We start from the raw sequence: 24,954 nt of genomic DNA, 5'->3' as shown, positions 1-24,954 counted from the left end.
GACAGATCAGCCAAGGATATCGCACTAGTCAATTGTTTTGGTTTACTAGCCGCAGCTAGTTTTTATTCACCACGCATAAAAATAAAGAAACAGAAACAAAAGTCCTAGACTGTCTGGCTTCTAATTTACACATGGGTGTCACACACACATGCAAAACAACAGTACTTACAGATCACAAGATGCAATATCTCTCAGCAGCCATCTGACCTCCTCCCCAGGTAATGAGAGAGTGAGGAAACTGCTCAGCAGCCTTTGATCAGCACCTTGCAGATGCAACTCCTGACTACCAGCAACTTGCTAGCTGGTTAAAAAGTCAGAAATGGACCTTGTAAATGGAGCCCGCCCTTCTCTCTCCATTTATACCCCAGGGACCCTTACCAGCTTTTCCTAAAGGTGAACACACTCTTTAGGAAGCTCCTTCCCACACAAAACAAGCTCCCTGAGGTTTTAAAGAATACAAAACAGAAATCATGGGAAACATACCTCTGCCATTCACCACTTGCCCAGTGCCCCTGTCCAACTGTGTACCAGTTGTGGATTTGTACCTATACGATTGATATTACATATTGATTACATATTGATGTCCCTGTTGCCGTACCAACACGCTGAGTAACGGAAAAATAAAATTCATAAATTATGTTCTTCGATTTGTTTTCTAATAATAACAAATGCCAGTGTTCAGAGGATCCAAGTTCTTGTAAGACATCACAGACACAAACACATATGGTAAGGATGATTTGTGACTTTATTGCATGTGTTTTTGAAGGGTTAAATGTAAATCAGAGGTGTCACCTCACCTGTCCATACATATATTACTAGTGATCTTGCATGCAAAATCTGAGTCAGAGCTCTCTAGCTTCTCCACATTATCATGTAGCAGTTGCTTGTATTGCTACTTACTGTGGTAGATGTGTGTGGTAATATTATTGTGCTGGTCATGTGACGTGTGGGTATGCCATCCATCGTTGTCATTTCTTAAGTGAGAAGATCACTGCACCACCCCACCACAGATATACAGTTCTGCTACTTATTATAGTGTCTAGAAATTTATTTTTTTACAGTACAGTAAAAGTTACAGAACCATCTACATCTGATCTTCTGACCTGCAGTAACTGGGAATACCCAGTTCAAAGCTGACCCACCTGTTGGCTAACCCTTGTACCCAGCCAGCAGACCTCCAGCTTACCACGGTTTGTCATTTCAGCTAGAACCGATTACCCGGGATTAACCCAACTTTCTCTGAACTTTCTTCAGGCATAGAGGCCTATCAAATGCAGCAGTCCCTCTTTGTCTGCCTCATTAACCCTGACAAAGGGGGTGGCTGCCCTGAATTGATGCTCGTGTGAACTGCCTGCACTTCAATTGTGTTTACATAAATATAGTGTTTTTAGTGATTAACATTAATCTTGTCATCTATATACTTTGTTTTGCTGGTGTGGACCTACATAATGCTGCAGAAACACACAGAGCTCCTGTATAAACAAATATGTAGGAGAGAAAACTTAGCTATAACCTAAGGGGTATATTTGCTATGCGCGGTTCCGACGAACCGATGATTCTGAGCGCTTTATCATAATTTTTTTTTAAAACGGCAACTTTATTAAAGACGAAACCAGATGTGGTTTTTTTTTAAATTAAATTGCCATTTTAAAAAATTACGGCAAAACGCCCAGAATCGGCGGCCTTAGTGAATATATCCCCAGGTCTTTCCATTCTGCTACAAGTATTTATTTAATGAGATTAGTTATAAGACCAACATGTATGGTATTGAATGAGGTCCATATAGGAGGTGAAGATCTTGGTGTGTGATAAATAATACAGGATGATGTCTTCGATATGTCAGGTGAGAAACAGGCAGGTTTTCATGAATTGTTCACAAAACCTTTATCTCATTGTCCACACAATATATTTTTTCTACTGGCAGAATAAGAGCTGAAATGCCGTACGTATTTCTGGTGCAGATCTCTCTGTAGTGTAATGCCTGACATTTCACGGGTAAGAATAGAAGCCATTCTGGGTAGTGCAGACCCGTGGATCCACTCCATGCAATAAATAGCCTCTTTATTCATCTCTAAAGACATTAAATGACCCCTGACTGACATCTATTTATAATGCCTATAACTATAGTTTGCATTCAACGTTCTAGTACACAAATACATGGTGACAGCTAAAAAGTTAACTATTTCCCTTTTTAACAGACACTACTGATTTGGGAAAACAATGTGAGTGTATTATAACAGAAATGAGCTTGAGATAAAATACCGTAGTGGGCTCATTTAAAAAGATTACCTATAATAATTTGCATTTTTTCACCTATCATTAACTGCCTGCAAGGGGCGCTAGTGTTATCTACTTTGTATCACTTTAGGTTTCAGTGACATTTTCGTTACGTGTTGCAGCTGTTGTATTGTGGGTAGAAAGTAAAATTTAGAACGTGGTCAGGCATTTGAAATTTATATCCCCCATAATAAATAATTTTATACTATTTTGAAATTTCAGCATTCAGCAAAACAGCAAACATTTTACAGCAACATTAAATAATATAGATATCGTAACATAGGCAAACCAAGGAGGGGGGGTTCTAGTGCCTGGAAACCCCCCTCTGAGACTGGGACACTGTATAATTGAGGTGGCTGAGCCCGCTTCACACGGCTCTGCTTGAAAAGCGGGAGCTGCGTGCACCCAACAGTAGTGCACGCAGCATTGTCCATGTATATTATGGGGATAGGAAGAGTTGGAGAGCAGCCAAGCACTGTCTAAAATTATAACCACGCCCCCATGCATGCTGGTCACGCCCACTGGTGGCGTGGTGTGGAAACTCCCCTCTACAAATCCTGCGTTTGCCCCTACATAATAAACTGCCATAATCAACTACTCAAACACTTTAGAAACTTTCCTAAGTTACACTGCTCTTCGGGCAGAGATCTGGAACTACACATTCTGCCGCCTTATTGTATTCCTCACATTCTCCTCTAGTGGCTCTCAGATGTCTGTGGACGATGAGTGTGGTAGTTCAGCAGCTGCCTCCACTTTAGTTTTACTTTTATTTATCTTACAGTCATTTCACTGCTTAGTCATCAGTAGTAATGGAAACAGGTCCTGAGGTTGGAAGCGAGGGGATCCCAGGCGCAGAATGAGATACCTGCCAGGCAGTAATAAAACAGAGCTTTGTGTGATGTCGAGTTACATTCTGGAAACATTCTTGCATCTCAGCCGCAGGGCTCATGTTCAGTTCCACACTAAACAGACGCTATTTAATCGATCATGTAACATCCCTGGCTCTTATCTGGTTAGTGTTTGCCTATGGAGACTACTTCTAATTTCAGGTTTCCATGGACCAATATATCAGTTTTTCACAGGTTAATAATGTCATTGTGCCTTTTTTTTGTAATATCAATGCAAGGAAAGCTAGTATTTTAAAGTCATACAAAAAAAAAAGGCAGTTGTTGTCAGCGCTTGTCCTTTACACTGCATATCTGTGTATGCATATAATGTGGTGCCTTTGACGCTGGGATGCAGGCTTAAATGTTTTGATCAAAATATGAACCAATACCTTGTGTTTTCATATTGCTAGATACACACAGGTATGCAGTGTTAAGGATAAGTGCTGACAACTTCCTTTTTTGTTTTGTATACATATATCGGCATTTATAGTGCAATGAAGCTGGTACCATTTATAATATTGGATATACCGAGCGCAGGCTTATTTCTTCTATATTTTAAAATCATTTAAACTGTTACGTGTGGGGGACCTCTTTAGCAGGGACAGGCTGCGCTAGGGGGCAGGGGGGGGCATCTGCCGATCCCATAGTGGGCTACCTTGGACTGGGTCACTGGGTCACCTGCTGAGTCAAGTCTTGCCACCTGGGCTAAAATTTGCAAGCCCTCCCCTGCTGTTTAGTTATGTATTATTATTTGCATTTATAGTGTTCCCCATAAGGACTAGTCTCCAGGAGACACACAGATTGTGGGGAGTTCTCTTAGACTCCAGGACAAGCATGGTACCCTCCAGGATCCCTCTTGAAGTGGGTGTAGGCCAGACTTGATATCGTGATTAGCTGCAAATTGAGTCATTTCAGGCCCGCCCCACTGCAGTGATGGGATCTTGGAATTATGCAGTGGAGTTGTGGCCATGATGGTGCAAATAGCATTGCAACGACCTCTCCACCTAAGAGGAAGTAAAAAAAAGTTACCAACTACAGTACCGCTATATTACGCAGCTCTCAAATTGGATGTCGAAAACAGGTGCATATTGACAAATTTCTATGTTTTTTCGTTAGTCTGGAATTTAGTGTGTTTGATGATTTTACAGCTAAGCTATACAAAACAGTTTAGCTTTCTTGCTTTAATCAAGTTTAGAGAAACCGTTAGAATTAGTTGAACAGATAATTACTCCACATTGCGACTTAATAGTTTTATTTATACCAATTAGTTGAAGTACAAAAGATTGATCAGGTTCATGTTGTATTTTTTGATCTAAAGCCTAAAGTTTACCAGGGTGTTCGGTCAAATGATGCATTAGTGGCACTTCTCTTTGGCTGATGTTAGCAGATCCATACAACACAATTTTTATTTTGCAAAGCCTCAATATATGATTGTACTGTAAAGTACTTGCTAACTTTGATTGGCATTTTGCTGTATTTACAGATAGCGAGATCATCCCTCCTGACTGCGTACGGCCGAGATCTTTTACTGCCATCCCTCGACCATCCCTACGAAGAGAAACTGAAGATACCCGCTTGTCTGTCAGCTTGTGTGACCTTAACTTGCAGGAGGAAAACTTTCAATCAATGACCACAATGTGCCCTATTCCACAGAACTCTCTCAACTCCCAGCATTCCCACCTACTCCCAACACAGCTGGAAAGCGATCTCCGGTTCCACCAGCTACGGGGAGCCCATATCAAGACTTTAGACGACCAAACCGTGGCCAGACTGGAGCATGCCCGAGAAGAGCGGACTTTAGTGTTCACCAACAGACCACTTAGAATTAATGAAACCATCTTTGTCAAGATAAATAAATCAAACTCTTTGCGCACTGGGACATTGTCCTATGGTGTGACCTCTTGCGATCCTAGCACATTGAGACCCAGTGACCTCCCGTATAACCCAGAGTCGTTGGTGGACAGGAAGGAATTCTGGGCTGTTTGTCGCGTGCTAGTTCCTCTTCAGAGTGGAGACATCTTGGGGTTTGTGATAAATGCAGAAGGTGAACTACATTTGAGTCATAATGGTGCCAGTACTGGAATGCAAGTCTGCGTGGACTGTTCTCAACCTCTCTGGATGTTCTACGGTCTACATGGGGCCATCATGCAGATACGCATATTGGGTAAGCGCTTCTTTTTGAATCTTTATAAAAAAAATATATAACATGACCATTAAAGTACATTTCTATAGTAAGCATTGCATACCATATTCAGTACAAATTAAAGGAAGAAAAGCGTATTTACGGTTTCTCCCTATTTATTAAGGCTCCCTAGCCGGTGGTGGTGTCTCTACTGCACGATAATACTCTTCAAGCGCATTGTACGCTATAAATGTATGATACAGTTTAAGAGGGTAGTAGATACATTTTACATAGCATGCTGGGTCCCACATTTCTTAAGCTATGCATGTTATGCAAAATGCATGTGTTCATATTGCTTCTCCATTTTACAGGCAAAATAAATTTTGTCTATTGCTGGTTCAGGTGTAAATCCAGTTCTTCCAGTTTCTGTTTAGTTGTTACATCACTAGAACACACCTACGGCTCATCACACAGCTGACTATAGCAGCCGCTCCTGTACTCTGTCTATAGGTGGATGTGGTTTGTTATACTCCAACACCCAGCGGGTTTAGTATTGACACACAGGATTGCCAGGTAGATGGCATTTCCCAGAAGCAGAGGCTTCAATTACCTGAGAACTACTTTAAACACAATTCTCTAAGCATATAGATATATATTTGAAGGTAATGGTAATGTCTACTCCATATAAGGGGTTCTTTGTCATCATCATCATCATCATTTATTTATATAGCGCCACTAATTCCGCAGCGCTGTACAGAGAACTTACTCACATCAGTCCCTGCCCCATTGGAGCTTACAGACTAGGGTCAATTTGATAGCAGCCAATTAACCTACTAGTATGTTTTTGGATTGTGGGAGGAAACCGGAGCACCCGCAAACACAGGGAGAACATACAAACTCCACACAGATAAGGCCATGGTCGGGAATCGAACTCATGACCCCAGCACTGTGAGACAGAAGTGCTAACCACTGAGCCACCGTGCTGCCCCACCATCGCCACCATCTCATGGGTGCAGACCCCGAAGTTTTGAAACCTCAATGTATCTCTATATGAAAAATGCTATAGAGTGTTGTATTACCAACGGGACAGCAATGGATTGCCAGTAGCAATGTCAACCGCATAGATACAAGCAATATAACAAGACGTTACTGGAGAATTCAGCGTCTCTAGGCAGTATATCAGGCTGAGATTGCTGCCATCATGTTAGTTACGGAATAATAACTTCCAGAAAGATAATCCCCTTGATACTTTCCCTTTAAGCTTTCTTATCTGGTAGTATGTGGGATCCTCCTAGTAACGCTTTAATAATGTAGGTACCGGTTCATATTTTATTTAGCTCTTCCATCAAAGAAAGTAGTGCACATGAATAATCCACAAAGGCTGAAAACATTACACTGGGAAAGAGTACCAAAATGAGAGCAGGAGAGTAGAAAGTGTAAAGGATTGGGTGACCGCTGCATTAAATGAAGATAATTCACTGTGGAATGTAGTACAGTGCAAGGATGAGACAACAGACAGCAGGTGACAGTGCTCAGCAGGACAACAACACGGATACTGTACCATAGGCTTCAAGGACTAGGCTGGAGAAGACTTTGTACAACTATAAACTGCTGCACAAGTAACTGCACACAACGTCTGTAACACAAATCTGCTTTTATTTGGTAATCTGTGCTAGAAAAATACAGAATTTGATTGGTAGTTACAGCACCCTCTGTTTACTGTTCTTTTGTTCATGAGAGATAATTGATTTGACAGCGTTTTAATTTCAATGGAGACATTTGATGAACGCAAAAACCCTATGGCCAGAAAAAACGGGAGTTCTGGCAGACAAATGGCCTTTATTTTTGCTTTGGCCCATACATGAAAGTGTTACCACTGGTATGATTTACATGAGGAAGTCTATTGAAAAAGTATCGTGGTGGTTCTCAGGGGAGGGCTGGCAAATTTTAGCCCATGGGGCAAGACTCGACTCAGCCTATTAGGAACATTTTAATGGAAAAAAAATGCAGGTTGCCCAGTGACTTAACCCAAGGTAGTCCACTATGGGACCAACCCAGGGGGCAGACCATGCCACCCATCCCAGCCTGCTCCTGGTAGTGCTTGTACAGCCACAATACCTGTTCTGTTATTGCTACCTCAGGATGTGAAGGGGACATCTCCCAACTTTCCACTGCTGAGGTGTCCCGTCACCCTGAATGGCATCTTTTCGATCCCACCACCATGACACAATGCTATTTCGTCATGGGGCGGGGTCAAAATTAAGCTATTCACAAAGAATCGGATCCGTTCACGAGGCCTACCAGGAATTCGGGAGTGTCCTGGACATTTCAGGACAGTGGGCATGTGTGTCATCTAATATTGTTTCTGCCCATATAATGGTGGCTTCCACTGTGTCGGGGAATCTGCCACATCAATAGTAAGAATAGATTTCTAGAACAATTTTTTTTTTTCAGATTTGACTCTCAAAAGGGGGTAAAAGAAGTCAAATAAAAATGTGTTCAGTTTTCTGTTACATGAAATGGAAACCCTATACAGTGTGCAGATACATCTGGCCAGTATCACTGCAATATTTATAAGTTCAGTCAGGACCAGGATTACGTGACAGACCTGACCCTTGGATATATGTTCCAGCATGAAATCAGCCCGAATGTGCTTGTCATGGCCCATTAGAGAGAATTAGCTGTTACTTCCACTTCCCACTCTCTTCAGTAATTGATTATGTGGATCTGGCTGACATTGTCTGTGTTGTCATCTCTAATATAATCTGTCTGTCCTGAATGTGTTTTCCTGTTGGACCAGTTGCCTGCAGGGTTCACTTACATAGCATCATTTTTATATCAGCTGCTGGATACACCATTTGTAAAAATGTACTGCAGGCCCTACAGATATGTACAGGATATATACACTTTCATAAATAACTATAGGACACAGCTGGTTTTTTAAACTGCTGAAAGGGATAGACATCTTCCTTTCTGCATCCAAGGGGTAAATTTATCAAGTTGCCTATAGCAACCAATCAGATTCTAGCTGTCATTTTGTAGAATGTGCTAAATAAATGCTTGCTAGAATCTGATTGGTTGCTAAAGGGCAACATCTCCACTTTTTAAACCTTCCGGAAACTCGTAGTTTCATAAATTTACCCCCAAGCCTTGGTTTTGCTGAAATGTATTAATATAGAAACATTAGAATTATTCATATAGAAAAAATAACACATAATAGGACTTGTATAAGACTTATGAGCAATTATGTTTTTGTTCTTTCTGGGCATTTTTATAATTTTTAAATTATAAAAGGATATGGCCTCTCAAGAACTAGTCTCCGAGCCTCAGATTTGCCCGTCTGGTATCAGAATCAGTTTAAGACATGTGAATACCTTTGTTAAATGCAATTGCTGGAAATGCACATTGAAACAGAAAGAAAGAAATAATTTATCTGTCGTCTTCTGCAGGCTCCACAATATCCTCTGATCTCCGAGAGCCATCTACACCAAGTTCTCCCACATCCGTTCCAAACAGTCCTACAGGCCTGTGCAGCGGCAGCTCCGACCCCATACTGAACACGTGTGTGCCGGGACTCCTGTGTAACTCTATAAGTGGTGAGTGTAGCATTCACCACTGGCGAAACATTGTTTTACTTATTTTTTTTGCAATTTATTTTACTAGTTTACCAACCACCTATTTCCCTAGTATACAAAAATACATTGGATATAGCTCATAATTCAGATCGAATTGTACAGAAATCTTGATGAGTGCGATACGCAATGCTGTTTCTTTGTACATAGAAGGATAGATAGTAAGAAAATATGATTCTATTAGGAGTTCAAACTCATCCAGTCGGATTGAAGCATGTGTGGTGTAGTCAGGTCACCAAGGATATATCTATACAAACAATTAAATCACCTCTGTCTGCCGCTCCCATCTGTTAAACGCCGTTACTTGTGTTCTCCCTGCACCTCATTGTAGTAAGTAAGGACTTTGATTTATCAGACCTAATTGTTCTCCAAGCGGTGTATAGAGAGGCCAGACATGAAATCCCACTTCAAACCCCACCTGCCTGTGCTATCTTCTGCATGAAAGGAAAGCGCAAGCACCTGGAGTGCAATGAGAAACCAGTGTTTGGATGAATGGCTGAGATATCAGGAGGTCAATACTCTCTTCGTACTAATATACTGTCTATTTATGGAGAAATACTTTATTTCCTATAAGGCTAATTTACTGTATAAAGCTGACATTCTTTCTTCATATAAGAACATTGTTTTATATAAGAACATTCATAAGAACATTCATCGTCTGTTCGTCTGTCTTATATCTTGGTCTCTTCTCACTACCCATACTTACCCTACAATCCCAAATTATTTGCCTCTAATGCTTTGAAATTTAGAGAGTGAATCGAATTTCGCAGTGGAACAAACCGCTACCCAGCGGTGAAGCAATGCAGTATGTCGGTTCCACTATTACGTCATCATACCACATACAAGGTGCCGTGTAATCCAAAATAAATATTGGGCACCAGGCAACCTTCACATATATTTAACCAGACTCAGAGCCATTCAGCATTGGTTAATTTACACTACAAACATGAAGTCTGTGAACGTTTAGTCCACCTGCTGTAGTAAAAACCAGCCACAGACCGGTCAACACAGCACCGGAGCACTGTGGACTGTATGCCACGATGTATTTTCCGCTACTCCTCTATCAAAAAAGTAAAAAAAAAAAAAGTAAGAAAGAAAAAAAAAAACCATGCGAACATAATTTTTAAATAAACTGCAATTATTGTTGTTTACCACTGTATTAAAAAGGGAATAAAAACGTCTCCGGTCTCTTCAGAATGCCCGCCGAGCATAACTGGCCGTTGCGGGAATATATTGGCTGGTGGTCGTTTTGCATGTTGTGGAATTTCTAGTAAAAAAACAAGAAAATGTTATGGCCAATTATAGAATGAGACGAATATTATGCAAACCAATATTGACAGTTTGTTAATCTCCAACCTCCTCACAATCACATCCTTCTGTTATCACTGACTATCTTATCACTAGATTATAACCTCCCCCTGTTTACAGTATATGAGAGGTGCACCCAGAACTAACCATACCTTGCATTTCACTTGAGATCAGCATTTGTGTCTTCTATATGCGTTTCTATAGGGATCCAAATGTTAAAGAAACACTGATTGGATACAAATTAGCATATCGTCTTTTGTGGAATAAGCTGAATGTTTGCATGTGATGGGTGGAGCTGGCCAAGGTCAATTATTTGAAATGGTTCCTAATCTTGTGGGACTATGCAGAGATTTTTTTGGTCTACATTTAAACCCAGATAAATCGGAAATATACATGTCTTGGCGGTGGCGTATGTGTATCCTCAAAGCTTATCCAGCCCTCCACTTAACACTCTTTCCATGCTCGCTCTCATCTCCTGGATCCTCCTTTGAAAAGGGTGCGCTTGCTCCCCTCCTCTGACTCCCTCTGTGCCGATTGTCTGTTGCCCTCCCTTTAGGATGTAAGCTCTAATGAGCAGGGCCCTTCTCCCTCCTGTCTCTCTACCTTCTCTTCTGCTCCAACCTCAATATTTTTGCTTTTCCTGGAGCATCTGAAGTCTTGGTATTACTCGTTTATTACAAAGTAACATAGCAACATAGTTGATGAGGTTGAAAAAAGACACCAGTCCATCAAGTTCAACCTATTTTGGATCTCCTGCGATCCTGCACTTATATTTGAAATTAATCCAGAGTAGGCAACCGCCAATCTGTTTCAATTTTGAAAATCCCCCCAGACTCAATATTGCAATCCAATTTTTACCCTATATCCACTACTATCCTTTATTTTAAATTAACGGTCGTATCCCTGGATACACCATTCCGCTAAAAATTTGTCTAATCCTTTCTTAAACATATCTATTGAATCTGCCATCACAACCTTCCCTGGCAATGAATTCCATATCTTGACTGCCGTTACTATTGTTCTGTACTGTTATTCCCTGTACTGTCCATTGTTTGTACTGTGTTCGGCGCTGCTGAAACCTTGTGGCGCCTTATAAATAAATAATAATAATAATCTCTACTCATCCAGTTGTATTAATGTGATCTGCTCAGTCTACATGCATTATATAAAATCTGTGCATTATAATGTGAAAGTAATGAACAATATAATAGCACAAAGAGGGTCAATAGGCCATATGAGAGAAAGAATAAAGAAGCTCAAATGTGATAGTTGGCATTATATTGTGATAAAGTTATTTCAGTATGTGCAATAACCATAACATGTATAAATGGGATACTCACTGCAAGCTTTAAATAACCTCTACAACCTGTTACTTTTCCCCCTTTGTATAATAACCCTCCAAATTTCTCTTTATGTAATTCTTACACAGGTACCGCTCCAAACTCCCCAGTGAGCATGCCCGAGTCGCCCATCTCGCCATCCGTCTCAGGTTCCTGGAGCGACGAGTGCACCATCTGCTATGAGAACCTGGTAGACACCGTCATCTACTCCTGTGGACATATGTGTTTGTGCTACACGTGCGGCCTGAGACTGAAGAAGATGAACAATGCCTGTTGTCCCATCTGCAGACGTCTCATCAAAGACATCATTAAGACCTATCGCAGCAGTTAGGTCCAAGATCTGGAAGAAGTTATTTCGTCTATGACAACCCCTTTTTGTCAACGGGTCCTTTACAGATTTTTTTTAATACGCCCTTGAAGAAGTCAGAGGCACTTAAACTTGCCAGTTAACGTCCGTTACGTTTGAACTCTGAAGTCAACGATTCTGGATAACAAGATATCAGGGAAGCATAGTCTTGTGATCATCAATCATACTTTTCAGATGAATGTATGGAAGCCTGATACGGATCACAAATGCTGGTGGTTTTTTATAACATCCTAAATTGAGATCCGGGAATATTGTTGGAAGAAATTGCAGTTCCGGTTCTGGGCCAAGTAAAATAATCACTCGAGAATATCAAGCAATAGCTGCTATGGAATAAACAAAATTAGGAACACATGAGGCTTTCGGAGAGTTTGTCGAAAGGGACGTTGACCTTTTCATATTGTGTAGGTATAGATGTTGGAGAATATTTGTGTTGCAACTCATCACCTAGAAATAGTCGAACCATAGTGGGTTTACTGGTGTTTTTCATATCAACAAAGATTAGGGAGAGGTACAGATTTAGATAAAATATGTGATAATTTTGTCCATTACAATGTATATTGTGCTTTTCCTGTAATTTGCAATAACCACTTTCATAAAGCGCTACGGAATCTGCTGGCGCTATATAAATAAATGTTGATGATGATGAAGAGTAGATCAACATTTGGCATAAACATGATTAATAATTATTTTTAAAGGACGTTTCGCTCCTCATTCCACCCTATGACATCATCTCTTCTTCTTTACCCCAAGTGCCGATGGAGATCGGCTTTATCGGGAAGCTGCTAAAATTTGGGGATTTAGTTACATATGATAAAATGAAAATAGATGAAGGTGCTTTTCCAAAAATAATCGTATTGACATAATCAACACACTGTGTTTTTTGTAATTTTTATTATAATAAGGTACAATATATGGAATGTTTAACCAGTATTTCCCTTTAACTTCTAACGTAATTCATTTCCTGGCCTATCTGAATACACAATTTTATCTTTTCCTTTTCGGTACCTGCATAAGCTGCTCATTTTACAAGGAGGCAGTGCTTAGTCTCTTATGTTTGAGGCTCTGCAGCGCTGGTCTAAAAATCAGCTGACCTGTTTTAATCAGCAATTCTAATAACACAGGTGAAATATATGACAATGACCCAATGCAGGATCCCTAGTTGTGTAACCTTAGCTGCTTCAACCATTTTTGGGAACAAAATGAGTAGTCAATCACAGTTCTGCTGACAAAACCTAAAATAGGAGAATAGCTTTGAAACACAGGGTAAAAAATGATTTTAAGAGAACTTGAGACATTTATGTTCAGATATAACAAGTAGTAGTTTTGCCATGACCAAAATATTGCATTTGAAGGATCGTTGAAGCCAGCATTTTGTTAGTAATTGCTCTTACAACGAAACGTGCTGGGAGCAATCAACACTGAAAATTGACAATTTTTACACCGGTGTTCTGTTTGGAATGCGGTGTTCTGTTTGGAATGCGGTGTTCTGTTTGGAATGCGGTGTTCTGTTTGGAATGCGGTGGTCTGTTTGGAATGCGGTGGTCTGTTTGGAATGCGGCCTAATCTACTTCTGCAAAAATGTTCATCTGGATGAACCCTCAAAGTTCTCCCATTGCCAATACAGTGTATCAATTTTTCTGAACTTAATCAATAATCATGAGAATGCAGCTATTAATTCACTAGCAACTGGTGACATCTCAGGGCATGAAGTTCTTCATGCCTCAGCTATGTCAATATGTTCAATAGTTTCTAGCAAATTGATAGATTGCATACTGGTCCAACCCAAAAAATGGCTGCCTAAGTGACGGGTGCAAATAAATGGCCACTGATGGCCAAGTAATTTGTGAGAATTCTGAAACCTGCTAAATGTCACACAGTAGGGCTCATTTACTAACATTAAATTAGGCTCAAATCAGAGACTGTTTGATATTGAACAGATAATAGCTACTCCCTGATTTAGTTTCTGCTATTTAATGAAGATCTTATATGTACTTGCCAACTTTCTTTTTCGCCTCTGTGAGATCCTGGAGGGGCGGTGACGTGAAGGTGCGGAGGGGGGCGAGGTGTCGTGAAGAGCCTCATTTTTGCCCTGTCTCCCATGATGCAATGCTGCAATTAAATGGCACGATTTGCAATAAAGAATGTCACCAAGGCCCTCGTCCATGTTACTTCATATGGAAGTGGGCAGCATGTGGGAGAATGGTCTGATCTCCCGGGAGACATATCCGGAATTCGGGAGTCTCCCGGGAGAGTGGGCAAGTATTATTTTGTACCTAAATGTTAGAAATTGAGCCCTCTAGCCCCAATTTTTCATGTCATAATTATGTGGCTAGAAGCTTGCACCACATCCTGCCATGTTTTGTTACAGTTTGGTGATAAAAGACCCATATCTAGGCTGATTTTAAACACCCTCTTATGCATTCTAATGGGACTTTCAGTTTTGATATGAAAGTATTAGTCCACATTGCCTTGCTTGAAATCTAAAATCAAGGTGGTGTTAACTGCACACAATATAAATAAATAATCAGATGTCAGTCGTAATCCCAGACAGCCATGGGTCAGGTATGTCTACTGCTAGCACATCCAGCAAATTGTTATTTTGAAACATTTTTCTCATAATGTACTTTATTTAAATTTGTGGGTTTTATTTCTTGTCTAAAGAAGATATTCTGCCAGTAGCCTTAAGCAAAGCAGTTACTGTAACCTATTGTATGCTCCTTTCCATCACAGAATGCTTTTAGACTAACATTTTATTTAACCCAAAATATCACAACCCATTATTCTCAGAAATGTATTCGGAAGAGCACAATATGAATGCGCTATTTAAATTCAGTACACAGCGATCCAAATATTTAGACCAAACACAGGCTAAGTTATCTTATCTCCAACCTCACGTCATCCTAGCGTTTCTTATCACACTGAGGTAACCATTGCTAGTCTTTGTTCTGGACAGATAATTATGTCCTTTATTTTAATCTTTATAATAATTACTACTAAAGATACTTGTAATATGACAAATGTGTTTTAAAAATGCAACTGGTCTAGTGCAGTTTCTGTGTAATTCGCGATTAGTGCCTGTAACGACATGTCCTTGGGAATGGGCCAGAGTATGATGACACCTCAGACTAGGTTCACCTTAAACTGAAGAACGTTCTATTGACCAACGATGAATAAAGATGTTGGCTGTTAGAACTGAGCGAAAGGAATGTTTTATAGAGCCTTGTCTACTGGAGAATAATGGCTACTTAACAGCTTACAGGAGCTATTGTGTTTGTGTGTCGGCTAAGGTCAAAGTCAGAAATGAACTCGACTTTTTATCACTAAGCAATGTATAACAGGCCCCAGTGACACTTCATGTCCATCATCCTAGGCAGTAATTAATGATCATGAAAATGCAGCCAATCCATTTCTTAGAACCTGTGTCATGCCTTAGTGATGTCATTAGTTCCTAGTGAATTCTCGGGTCATCAGGGGAAGGCTGGAAAATTTTAGTCCAGTGGGCGAGACTCTGCTCAGCAAACCTATTAAGAGCACTTTAAAGGAAAGAAAATGCAGACACTCCTGTGACCCAGTCCAAGGTAGCCCACTATTATTTAATGATGATTTTAGTTAAGATATAATCCTATAATAGTGATATAAAAGCTTGCTAACCTCTAGGCACCGGCCACTCTCTGATATACATGACTGTCGCAGGAAGTGCTTCAATATTGGGAATAATGGGAACTTTGGAAAACCCCTATGGCTCTTACAATCTGACACACTAAAAATAATGACTGCAATGATATCAGTTAAGGAATGTGATTATAAAAAGCTGCATTATGTTATGTATTTTTGTCATATACATTGATATAAAGAGGTGGCTTATATTTTAAGGAAGGTGCAGGTAGCGGGAGTTTGAGTTACAGATACCAATATTCATGAGACAACGGACTAGCAATTAAACAAGGGGCCAGAAACGTCACTGAAGTACACTGTGGATGCAGCCATTTTGTTTGCTAGTCAGGAGAATGCAGCCTATCAGTTCACCAGTACTCGGTGACATTATCACTGAGGCATGCTGTAGCCCGGTGATGTCACTAATTCCTAGTGAATTACGCTGCATTGTCATGAATATTATTGGTTTAGAACACAAAATGGCCGCCTCCACCATGCTTAGCCATACGTGTGGCAGTGCATTTCAAGGTAGTCACATCTCGCCATAAAAATAATCCACACCATATTTTTTCCTATCATGCCTGGTGTGTTTTCTTAACCCAAGAACAAATATAAAGAGACTAATTGCCACACATAAGGCTAAGTTTTTTTTGCCTCAATGGCTCTCACCTTTCCCCTGCTGTGTAACAGGAATATGTACTGAAATGGGTTTTGGGCAAACTCAAGAGGGAGAAACTCAGCTGGACAGCAACTGATAATGGAGACAACGCTGTTACTTAGGGCTCCACCTCTCACCCTGCTATCGACATGAGTCTCAAGTGTGTGAAAATTTGCACAAACCCCAAATATATTCCAGGGATCATTTTGGACATTTTAGTGTTAATAGGTGCAATACCGATGTGTGACGTTATAATTGTGGCCACTAGTAGCCAAGTAACCCTGACCTGTCTACTATTCTCATGCTGATCTACATTTACTTGTAAAAACGTGTCCGTAAGAGTTAGAAATATGTGAGGAAACTAGGTGATGCTTGGTGGTTGGTGTTAGTGGTATAGTAGAATGAACTATTAAATAGCAGCAATGTGAACTGCAATATGTGTGCTAAGTGCACTCTGTGACTTGTCCGTAGTCTAATGATGTGTTTCCGTTTGTTTTACTGAACTGTTAATATTTCTTTGAATCCAATTCATCTCATGTTAAACAAACAGCAGCTGGATGCTGTCTCTTATGGCTACTGTGGTGGCAGCCATGTTTTGGGACAAACTAATACTTAATAAGAATGCAGCCTGTTAAGTCAGTAGAAACTAGTGGGATCACTGAGGTGTCAGGCATTTTTAGGGACAGACGTTTCCAGGGGCAAATCTCAAACTGACCCTGAAAATTAAGGACCTTTGGAAGGAGTGTTAGCTTAACATTGTGTGTAAGTGACAAGTTTACTTACAGGGAGTTTTCTCTTCTTCATCCTTGAAAGTTCTCTGTATTAATAAAAAGACAAGAAATGAAAATCAACCGAGTGCCTGACGCAGTTTAGACCATACTTGCCAACTCTCCCGGAATGTCCGTGAGACTCCTGGATTCCGGGTGGGTCTCCCGGACTCTCAAGAGAGTATGGCAGCCTCCCGCATCTGCCCACTTCCTAGTGAAGTGGGCAGAATTAGATCCAAAATGCCGCAATTCCCTGAGAATCGCGGCATTTGGCCTCGCTCCCCACTGTAAAATGACATGTTTGCGTCATTACATTGTGCGGCAGGACAAAATGACGCGATATGTTAGAAGTTGGCAAGTATGGTTTAGATAACATCTCAGCCAGACAGCGTGGTCTAAGCAGATCATAGTGACTGATAAACTTGAAAGTCACATTATACTTGATTAAGTGGGTAACTGGTCACTCTCAAGCACCAAATCATCGATACAACCTGTAATCCAAACACAATCGATTCATAAACGTGACAATTCCAGTCTCTAAAAGACCTGAAACACCTACGGCTTAGCCTTTTATAGTAACATTCAGGTAGAAGTGTGTGCTTTAATATATGACACTAGTTTTGTACCAGTGCTACTCTTTGGATATAATCATAATGAATCCTCTAGGTCACAATCCTGCTGCTCAATCATCACAATCACTGCACAGAAATTAGACTCTCCTGGGTTAGGAAGTATTAGTTGTGCAGACTTAATATCAATATCCTAGAAAAATAAGTGCAGTCTCTGGCTAAGTCTATATTTTGTGTCATTACATTGATCACCTCTATTAAAGTGCTGCATATAATAATAATAATAATAATAATAATAAAAATAGTACAAAATGATCAATTTCCATTATTTCATCAAAGGAAGCTCATTCAATTGAATATTTAAAGAGAAAATAAGATTGTAATGGACCTTGTTGGCCTAGGTCTATAGCAGGGGTAGGGAACCTGTGGCTCTCCAGGTGTTGTGAAACTACAAATCCCAGCATGCCTTGCCACCTCTCTGCTGGTTATCTACTGGCAAAGCATGCTGGGACTTGTAGTTTCACAACACCTGGAGAGCCGCAGGTTGCCTACCCCTGGTCTATAGTGTAGAATTATCTTCACATCTCTCCGATTTATGGTATCACTCAGTAAACCAGTGGAGGACAACTGTTAGGCTGGGTACACACTATAGAAAATTTCTCCCGATGCAATATAGTTAACGATTTTACAAATGATTGAAAAAAAGTCCTGATCAGCAGCTGATCCCCGAGTACACACTATACATGTTTTACTCAATTTACCTTCAGATCTGTGCCCTTCATCTGTCATACCCACCGGCTGAAAATGTCGTGACTGCGCACTCCATAGAGATATATGGACATGACTGGTCATGAGTGCGCGCACACACTGCAGAATCGGAACGGCATTGTTCCATCGTTGAACGAGATTTTTAGTTTGGTTTAAAAATCATATGATAAGATGGGCTTTGGAACAATAATCTTTCGTTGCAGCGCACACAGTAATGCAATATTGTGCCGAACGGTCGTTTATCGTGTGATTGGCCAGTAATTGGCTGAAAACCCTGTAGTGTGTACCCAGTCTAAGCCTGAGCCTCCTGTATGTGACCCTTCCAACCAGGAGTAAACAATTCCCCTCTTTAATGCAAGTGTTGAGAATGGTGGATATACACAATATATATATATTCATGGTACCTTGTCCACACAATGGCCGGCCAATCAGGAGACAGCCTCCTGCTCGCACTTTCTGAGCCGGTCTTTCTTTTGCTTTGACTTGCACAAAGCCATTGTGAGACCTACTGGTTTTCCGCAGAGCCAAGAGCCATAAGAATAATCCATGGGATCATTTGTCCATTATTTCTCTGACTTGAGCACTGCCTATTAATGTTCAAAAAGTCAAATTAAATTAAGCACCAATCTTCCACTAGATTAAGCAGACACCTTGGAAATGTGTTATCGCTTCTGGTACAAAGTATTTCTGTTTCCTAGGAAACCATTTTACCTACTTGTAGTCGGAACAAGTAGCTTGTGTGTTTAAGAGGATAGTATAAACAGCCTCTGGACTAAAGCTTCCTTCCCTACAGGTGGTAAAATTGTGGGTGCTCCACCCCCAATACTGCAGCCGGGCACAGGGTTCCCATTCCGCCTCCATCATCTTCCAGGCTTTGGAATGTTATGTTTCTGAGAAGGTCTCCAGTCAGTATGTCGGGGTAACTGATTGGGTCAGCTACATGTCCACCAATCAGCTCTACCGACACACCCATAATGTTATCAGTTGGGGAAGGACGATTTGTTCAAAGAATATTGAACCATCAGTTCGCTTTTAATAAACAATATAATGTTTGCATTAAATAAGGACAGGAAGGCATCAGTAGATGTATACAACAAAATGGAAAACATGGCAACTCTACGATAAGGCCGCGGGCAAATACATAGAAGCGGACATTAATTATAATTACTACAGTGCAAGGATTTACATTTTCTTGCTGCATCTCATATCCAACATGTTTGTTACTAATCAGTTCTGGAGTTGACTCAGGTTAATTATTAGCCTTTCTGTACTGTCACATCTGGATCCACTTGTATTCAAGCATTTCATTAATACATAGTCAAGGAAGCAATCATCATATACTGAGGGTGGGTCGGAATAAAAATCACTGCACAATGAAAACAAGGAATGTACATCTCTTGCCAACTGCGGAGTTTGTTTTTACTGGGTGATGTATTGAAGTGTACATTAAACTGATGGAACTGTTTCATGGACCTGTGTATTGGAGAAGCGTACAGCGCTGCGCTTGTTCTAGGACCGGAGTCTCTAAATTGCTGGGGCATTCCATTCAGGATCGGTCAATCACCTAATTGCTGGAGGGGCTGGTGGGGTCAGCTACCTGTAAGGGATGGTAAAGGGTTAAATAAACCTACCTGAAATGTGTTGCTGTAAAGGACAGATCGACAAAATCAGTGGTTTTAATTTGAAGACACGTTTGATCATTTCATGTAAATACGTTGCAATCTTGTTTTTAGCCGTGGACCAATCTTTAGTCAATATCCAGTGTTCAGACGTCTTTTATCGTGTGGGCTGGACATTCTCTTTCCTGTGATGTAATTAAAAAGTGCAAATTATAGCCATAAACCCAGATGCCCCGCCCCCTCTTTCTGTTACCATTGGATAAATGTATATGAATGTCTTTTCACTTTGTTCCATCTATTTATTACTATTTTGTGGTTTTGTTTTAAAAATGATTATTCATTGTAAGGTTTTAGATGAAAATGTGATTGTGAATAAAAATGATTTAAGTAAGTTAAGTTTCTGCATCCATTTGTTTTGACCACATGTTGCGCTGGTTACTGGTCATTGTTTACCCACACAGAGCGGAGGCAGACATTTTGGTGGACTTGAGCAATTAAATGAGGATGCAGCCTATTGGCTCACTAGGAAAGAGGCAGCTCAAGCATTCTGTGCCTTGTGCCACATTAATATCATGTTTTCTTACACATGATACAAAATATACACTACACCAGGCCTGTCCAACCTGCGGCCCGCCAGGTGTTGTGAAACTACAAGTCCCAACATGCTTTGCCGGTAGACAACCAGTTGATAGCTGGAAGGGCATGCTGGGACTTGTAGTTTCACAACACCTGGAGGGCCGCAGGTTGGACAGGCCTGCGCTACACAAACTGGCCTGGGTAGTCCTGCAAGATCATAGGTGACTATAAGATTCGGAAGGGGTGAGTCGTTCCCCCAACTTCTGGACATGGAAGGATGAGGAAAGTTCATTACATAGAAAAATTTATGTATATCCGGAGGGGGGGGGGGGGTGAGTAGGCCAGAGTCCTGAATCCAGAGCCCCCTGATCTAATGAGGGAAGGTCCTTGATAACGACATTTGCGTCATCAGTCACTACCAACGCATTTCGCATTAATACGGCCGGGCCCCCTGGTGGACAATCGCATCATTACGCGATCACTTCATCATGCTCCCTGCACTTGTCCTTTGGACCTCACCTCCAGCAAAAGAGTAGGCTAATATGGAAATAAATACTCTCTTTATAAGAAGCTGATAGTTTTGTTGAGCAGTTACAGAGAGCAGGTGGGTGGGAGTGCGGTTTTGTAGCCCAAGCTGTGTACTCCTACACACACCATTTACAGGCTGCCAAGTTCAGCTCAGCCAACAGCACAAATACCTAAAATGGGGATAAAAAGAATGAGAGAGCTGAATCATGTGAAAGTAGGTTTGTTGAGAATCGTAAAAATAGCCTTGTCTGTTTCCAGGGATGTAAAGTAACCAGTGGCTGTAAGTTATGATGGAAAACAAATGTCCGTGGCTGTTACAGGAAAAAATAAAGTTAAAATAATAACAAATAAATGTGCAAATCTGCGACAAATTTGATCTATATTTATGTCAAAATATAGTTAGATTTCACAGAAGTTTTGCTACTGTAATCCATGCACATGGGCCTGAGAGCGTGCCAGAATATCACTGTATAATCTACATTTTATAACTCTGTAACTTAAAATCCAGCAATAATGAAGCGTTTTACCATGTTGGGTTGTGGTATCATTGGCATCACTTTGTTCCTAACAATGTGACAGAGAGTTATAATGTATCTTGTGACTGGAAATAACCAGTGTGCTATTTCATTTCTGCTCTAATACTTCTCTAAATCACAATTATTTATAGTGCAGCCAGGCTTCCACCATCTGACTGCCTGGAAAATAGCTAATCTGTACGTCATAAATCACTGATTAGCTTCGCTTAAAGCAAAATGTACAAGAGAGACTGTTGCTGGAGTCACTGGGTCTAATTGCTGAGCAATGTAGAAGCTTTGGGTTTGGTCCACCCAGAACGCAAGAAGGGTCCCCCGACTCTCCACCTGGGAGACGCAGCCACGAGCTAGAGATAAATCAATTAATCGTGCAACTTCCGACCACTTTAGAGCCATCCCTTTTTTTTAAATCAATTTTTAATAACAGCCGAATAATCTACTAGTATGTTTTTGGAGTGTGGGAGGAAACTGGAGCACCTGGAGGAAATCCACGCATACACGGGGAGAATATACAAACTCCACACAGATAAGGCCATGGATGGGAATTGAACTCATGACCCCAGTGCTGTGAGGCAGAAGTGCTAACCACTAAGCCACCGTGCTGCCCACAGAGTCAGTGACATCAGCTTTCTTTTACATTGGGCAAAATACACCTAAATACGAGCTTCTCCATTGAACTGCAGTTGGAAGGTGCAAAATGTGTTCCAATATAGCATAAGGTGGGACCCGACCTCTGCAGCTCAGAGCTAGTGCAAACAGCAAGTCATTGACATGGACTTCAGACTGTCCGTATAGCAAAGAACAACCCTAAAAAGTGCCCTCTACAAAATAAAATACATTTTTTTCTATTGCTCCACAAAATAAGGTACACTAGTGTGCCTAATCTGTTCTTAGAAGGAATGCCATAACTCCGCCCAACTCATCCCATTGGTGGTTGCAAAATTATATTCCTCCATAAACCTTACCTCCCAGCATTTAGGGGCAGATTCAATTGGCCGCAATGTTCCTGAGAACATCGTGGCCACGTTTTACTACCGTTTATACAGTAAAAAGTAAAGCTTATTTTTGCTCGCACCACTAATGGGCACGACCAAAACTGAGCGTTACTTTCAATACAAAAAAAATCGCCACGTACTGTCTCACAGCCATTCATGGACACTACGTGGCAATCGTTTTTAGAACTGAATCTGCCCCTTACAATCACAAATTAAGCTTCACCCCCATTCTGCTTCCAAGTGGACAAATTTGGGTTAAACTCCACCCTGTTTTTGGTCCGTGAACTGGGATGTTTGAAGGTTTGATATAGACCACCATTGTGCTTTGTAAATCTTTACTCCTTGGTGCAAATTCAGGTGCATGTGAGCAAGTTGAAGCACACAGTTCCTCCAAAGAGGATTGTGCTCTGCTCCTTGGGCATTTTGCATTTCATAAATGAATTTCAATGTTTTATTTGAATTCAGTTGTATTCAACTGCCTATAATGAAATGAAAAAAACAGCAATTAATTTATAACGCAGGTGAAAGCTCGACTTTACTACTAATGTTCCATGACCATGCGTTTCGTTTTTATACCTGTCCCAGAACCATGGACATTTTGTAAAAGAGAATCTTCCCTGTATAGGATAAGTTAATGCAGATGTTTGAACACAGGATAATATACATAAACCTTAGACTTCCAGGTCGTGTAACAAGCAATGGAAGAGTTACTAAATATTTGAAAATTCGCAAAATTAAGTAATAAACTTGCAGATGAAATAGTTTTATACATTTCAACCAAAGTATCTTATTCAAGATAAATTCATTAATAACTCCACTTCAAAATTATTTAGCCTAATTGAAATCATTATGCAGTGCAATACAGCTTACTTGGATAGCTGCTGAAAAAGGACTGCTGCCTGAAATTGGCTGTTGAAGACTCATAAACCACACTGTAACTGCCACTTGACTGCTAGGTTTTAAATGACAGGTATTTCTTTCCTTAGCAATATTCACATCCACTGTACAAATGTTTTTACATTATAGATAAAAGCTCTTTTTATACTAGATGTTAACTATCCTCTTCTGCACTTGGCTTCAGGCTCATACACTCAGGTATTCGTTTTTTTGTTTCATAATTGTTCTATGTTTTAAATGCATTTCAGTGCACTTGTCTGAAAAGTATATCGGGTAGTTACACACACGGTTATGTTTATAACATATATTTTCCAACGCTTTGCTCTGCTTGGATTTAAGAATGGAGCATGCTCGTTTCTCTGCCATGATTCAAGGCATGTTGACTAAATATGCCACAGGCAAGAGAGACTGGCCATAAGCTGTCGGCATAAAACAGGCTGCCTGTCCCCCACGTCTACCGCACTCCTCACACCCCTGTACCAGCCAAACGGGTAGAATAGCAATCAGAAGGCTTGCTGTTCTCAGGTTCAGGTGGAATTGTCCATTCACATAAATAGTGTGAAATCAAAGCAGTGTTCATTTTAAAAAAAATCTTTCAAAAGTAATAAATCCACTATTTATAACAATTAATAAAGTAGAATATATAAAAACATCAAACAATTCCATATCAGTAATCCTATAGAAAACAAACAACATCAGTTGGAATATTTAATCCATCAGACATGGGCATTCCCATCAGACACATCCATCTAGTCTCAGTCTCTGAAACATCACAGACTACGTTACCTCTTTCTGTCTGCTGTTAATAATCTTATTGTTTTTAGTGGAAGTGTGACCCCTTCTGGAGATATGATGTAATGGAAGTAGCACAGTATTCAAAGAACATCATCAACATTTATTTATATAGCGCCAGCAAATTCCGTAGCGCTTTACAATTGGGAACAAAGTTGTTCTGGAAATTGATCATAATATCATTGGTGGGCAGTAATATTACAGCACTACAGAATGTTGTACCACCGCAATTTACCAACCACCGCATTCCTCTGCGACACAGGATGGCGTCTCAGCGGCCGCCTTGCTTTGTAGTGAAAGGCTACAGCTATAGTCCCTATATTACTGATTCCAATACACAAGCGTGGTTCTTTGCCGACATCATTGTTTAATATGGAATATGAGTAAAGCCATTATATAGATATTAAATAAAGCCATCAGTTACTAATCTATATACAAATAAAGCCATTAGATAGATTATATTAGACTATTATACAAAACATTTCAGAAATCATGATTGAATTAAAAGTTTTATCATTTTAAATCTGCACAGATCCGTGAAATGCCCCCAGAGCTCACCTCTTTTGTTGACGTCTCCAAATCTATGGCAGATAGGAGAAGACTAGTGTAAAGGGGCGGATGGTTGGCACCCCAAAACTAGTGTAAGGAAGGATGCTACAGGCCAG

General features: G+C 40.4%; 1 protein-coding gene across 2 annotated transcripts in view; it reads left to right on the top strand.

The window, feature by feature from the left end:
- Positions 1-20,359, top strand: part of NEURL1 (neuralized E3 ubiquitin protein ligase 1) — a 214,728-nt gene extending 194,369 nt beyond the window's left edge. For both annotated transcript variants that reach the window (XM_075216211.1, XM_075216212.1), the window contains exons 4-7: positions 4,648-5,328; positions 8,736-8,882; positions 11,656-17,995; positions 18,152-20,359. In XM_075216211.1, coding sequence (XP_075072312.1) covers positions 4,648-5,328; positions 8,736-8,882; positions 11,656-11,897 — 1,070 coding nt within the window. In that variant the 3' untranslated portion in view covers positions 11,898-17,995; positions 18,152-20,359. The remainder of the gene's footprint in view (positions 1-4,647; positions 5,329-8,735; positions 8,883-11,655; positions 17,996-18,151) is intronic.
- The last annotated feature ends 4,595 nt before the right edge of the window (positions 20,360-24,954 follow it).

This window comes from Mixophyes fleayi, chromosome 6, assembly GCF_038048845.1.
Source record: "Mixophyes fleayi isolate aMixFle1 chromosome 6, aMixFle1.hap1, whole genome shotgun sequence".
Lineage (NCBI taxonomy): Eukaryota > Metazoa > Chordata > Amphibia > Anura > Limnodynastidae > Mixophyes > Mixophyes fleayi.
The sequence above is the reverse complement of the archived record's forward strand: the minus strand, read 5'-3'. Positions and strand labels throughout refer to the sequence as shown.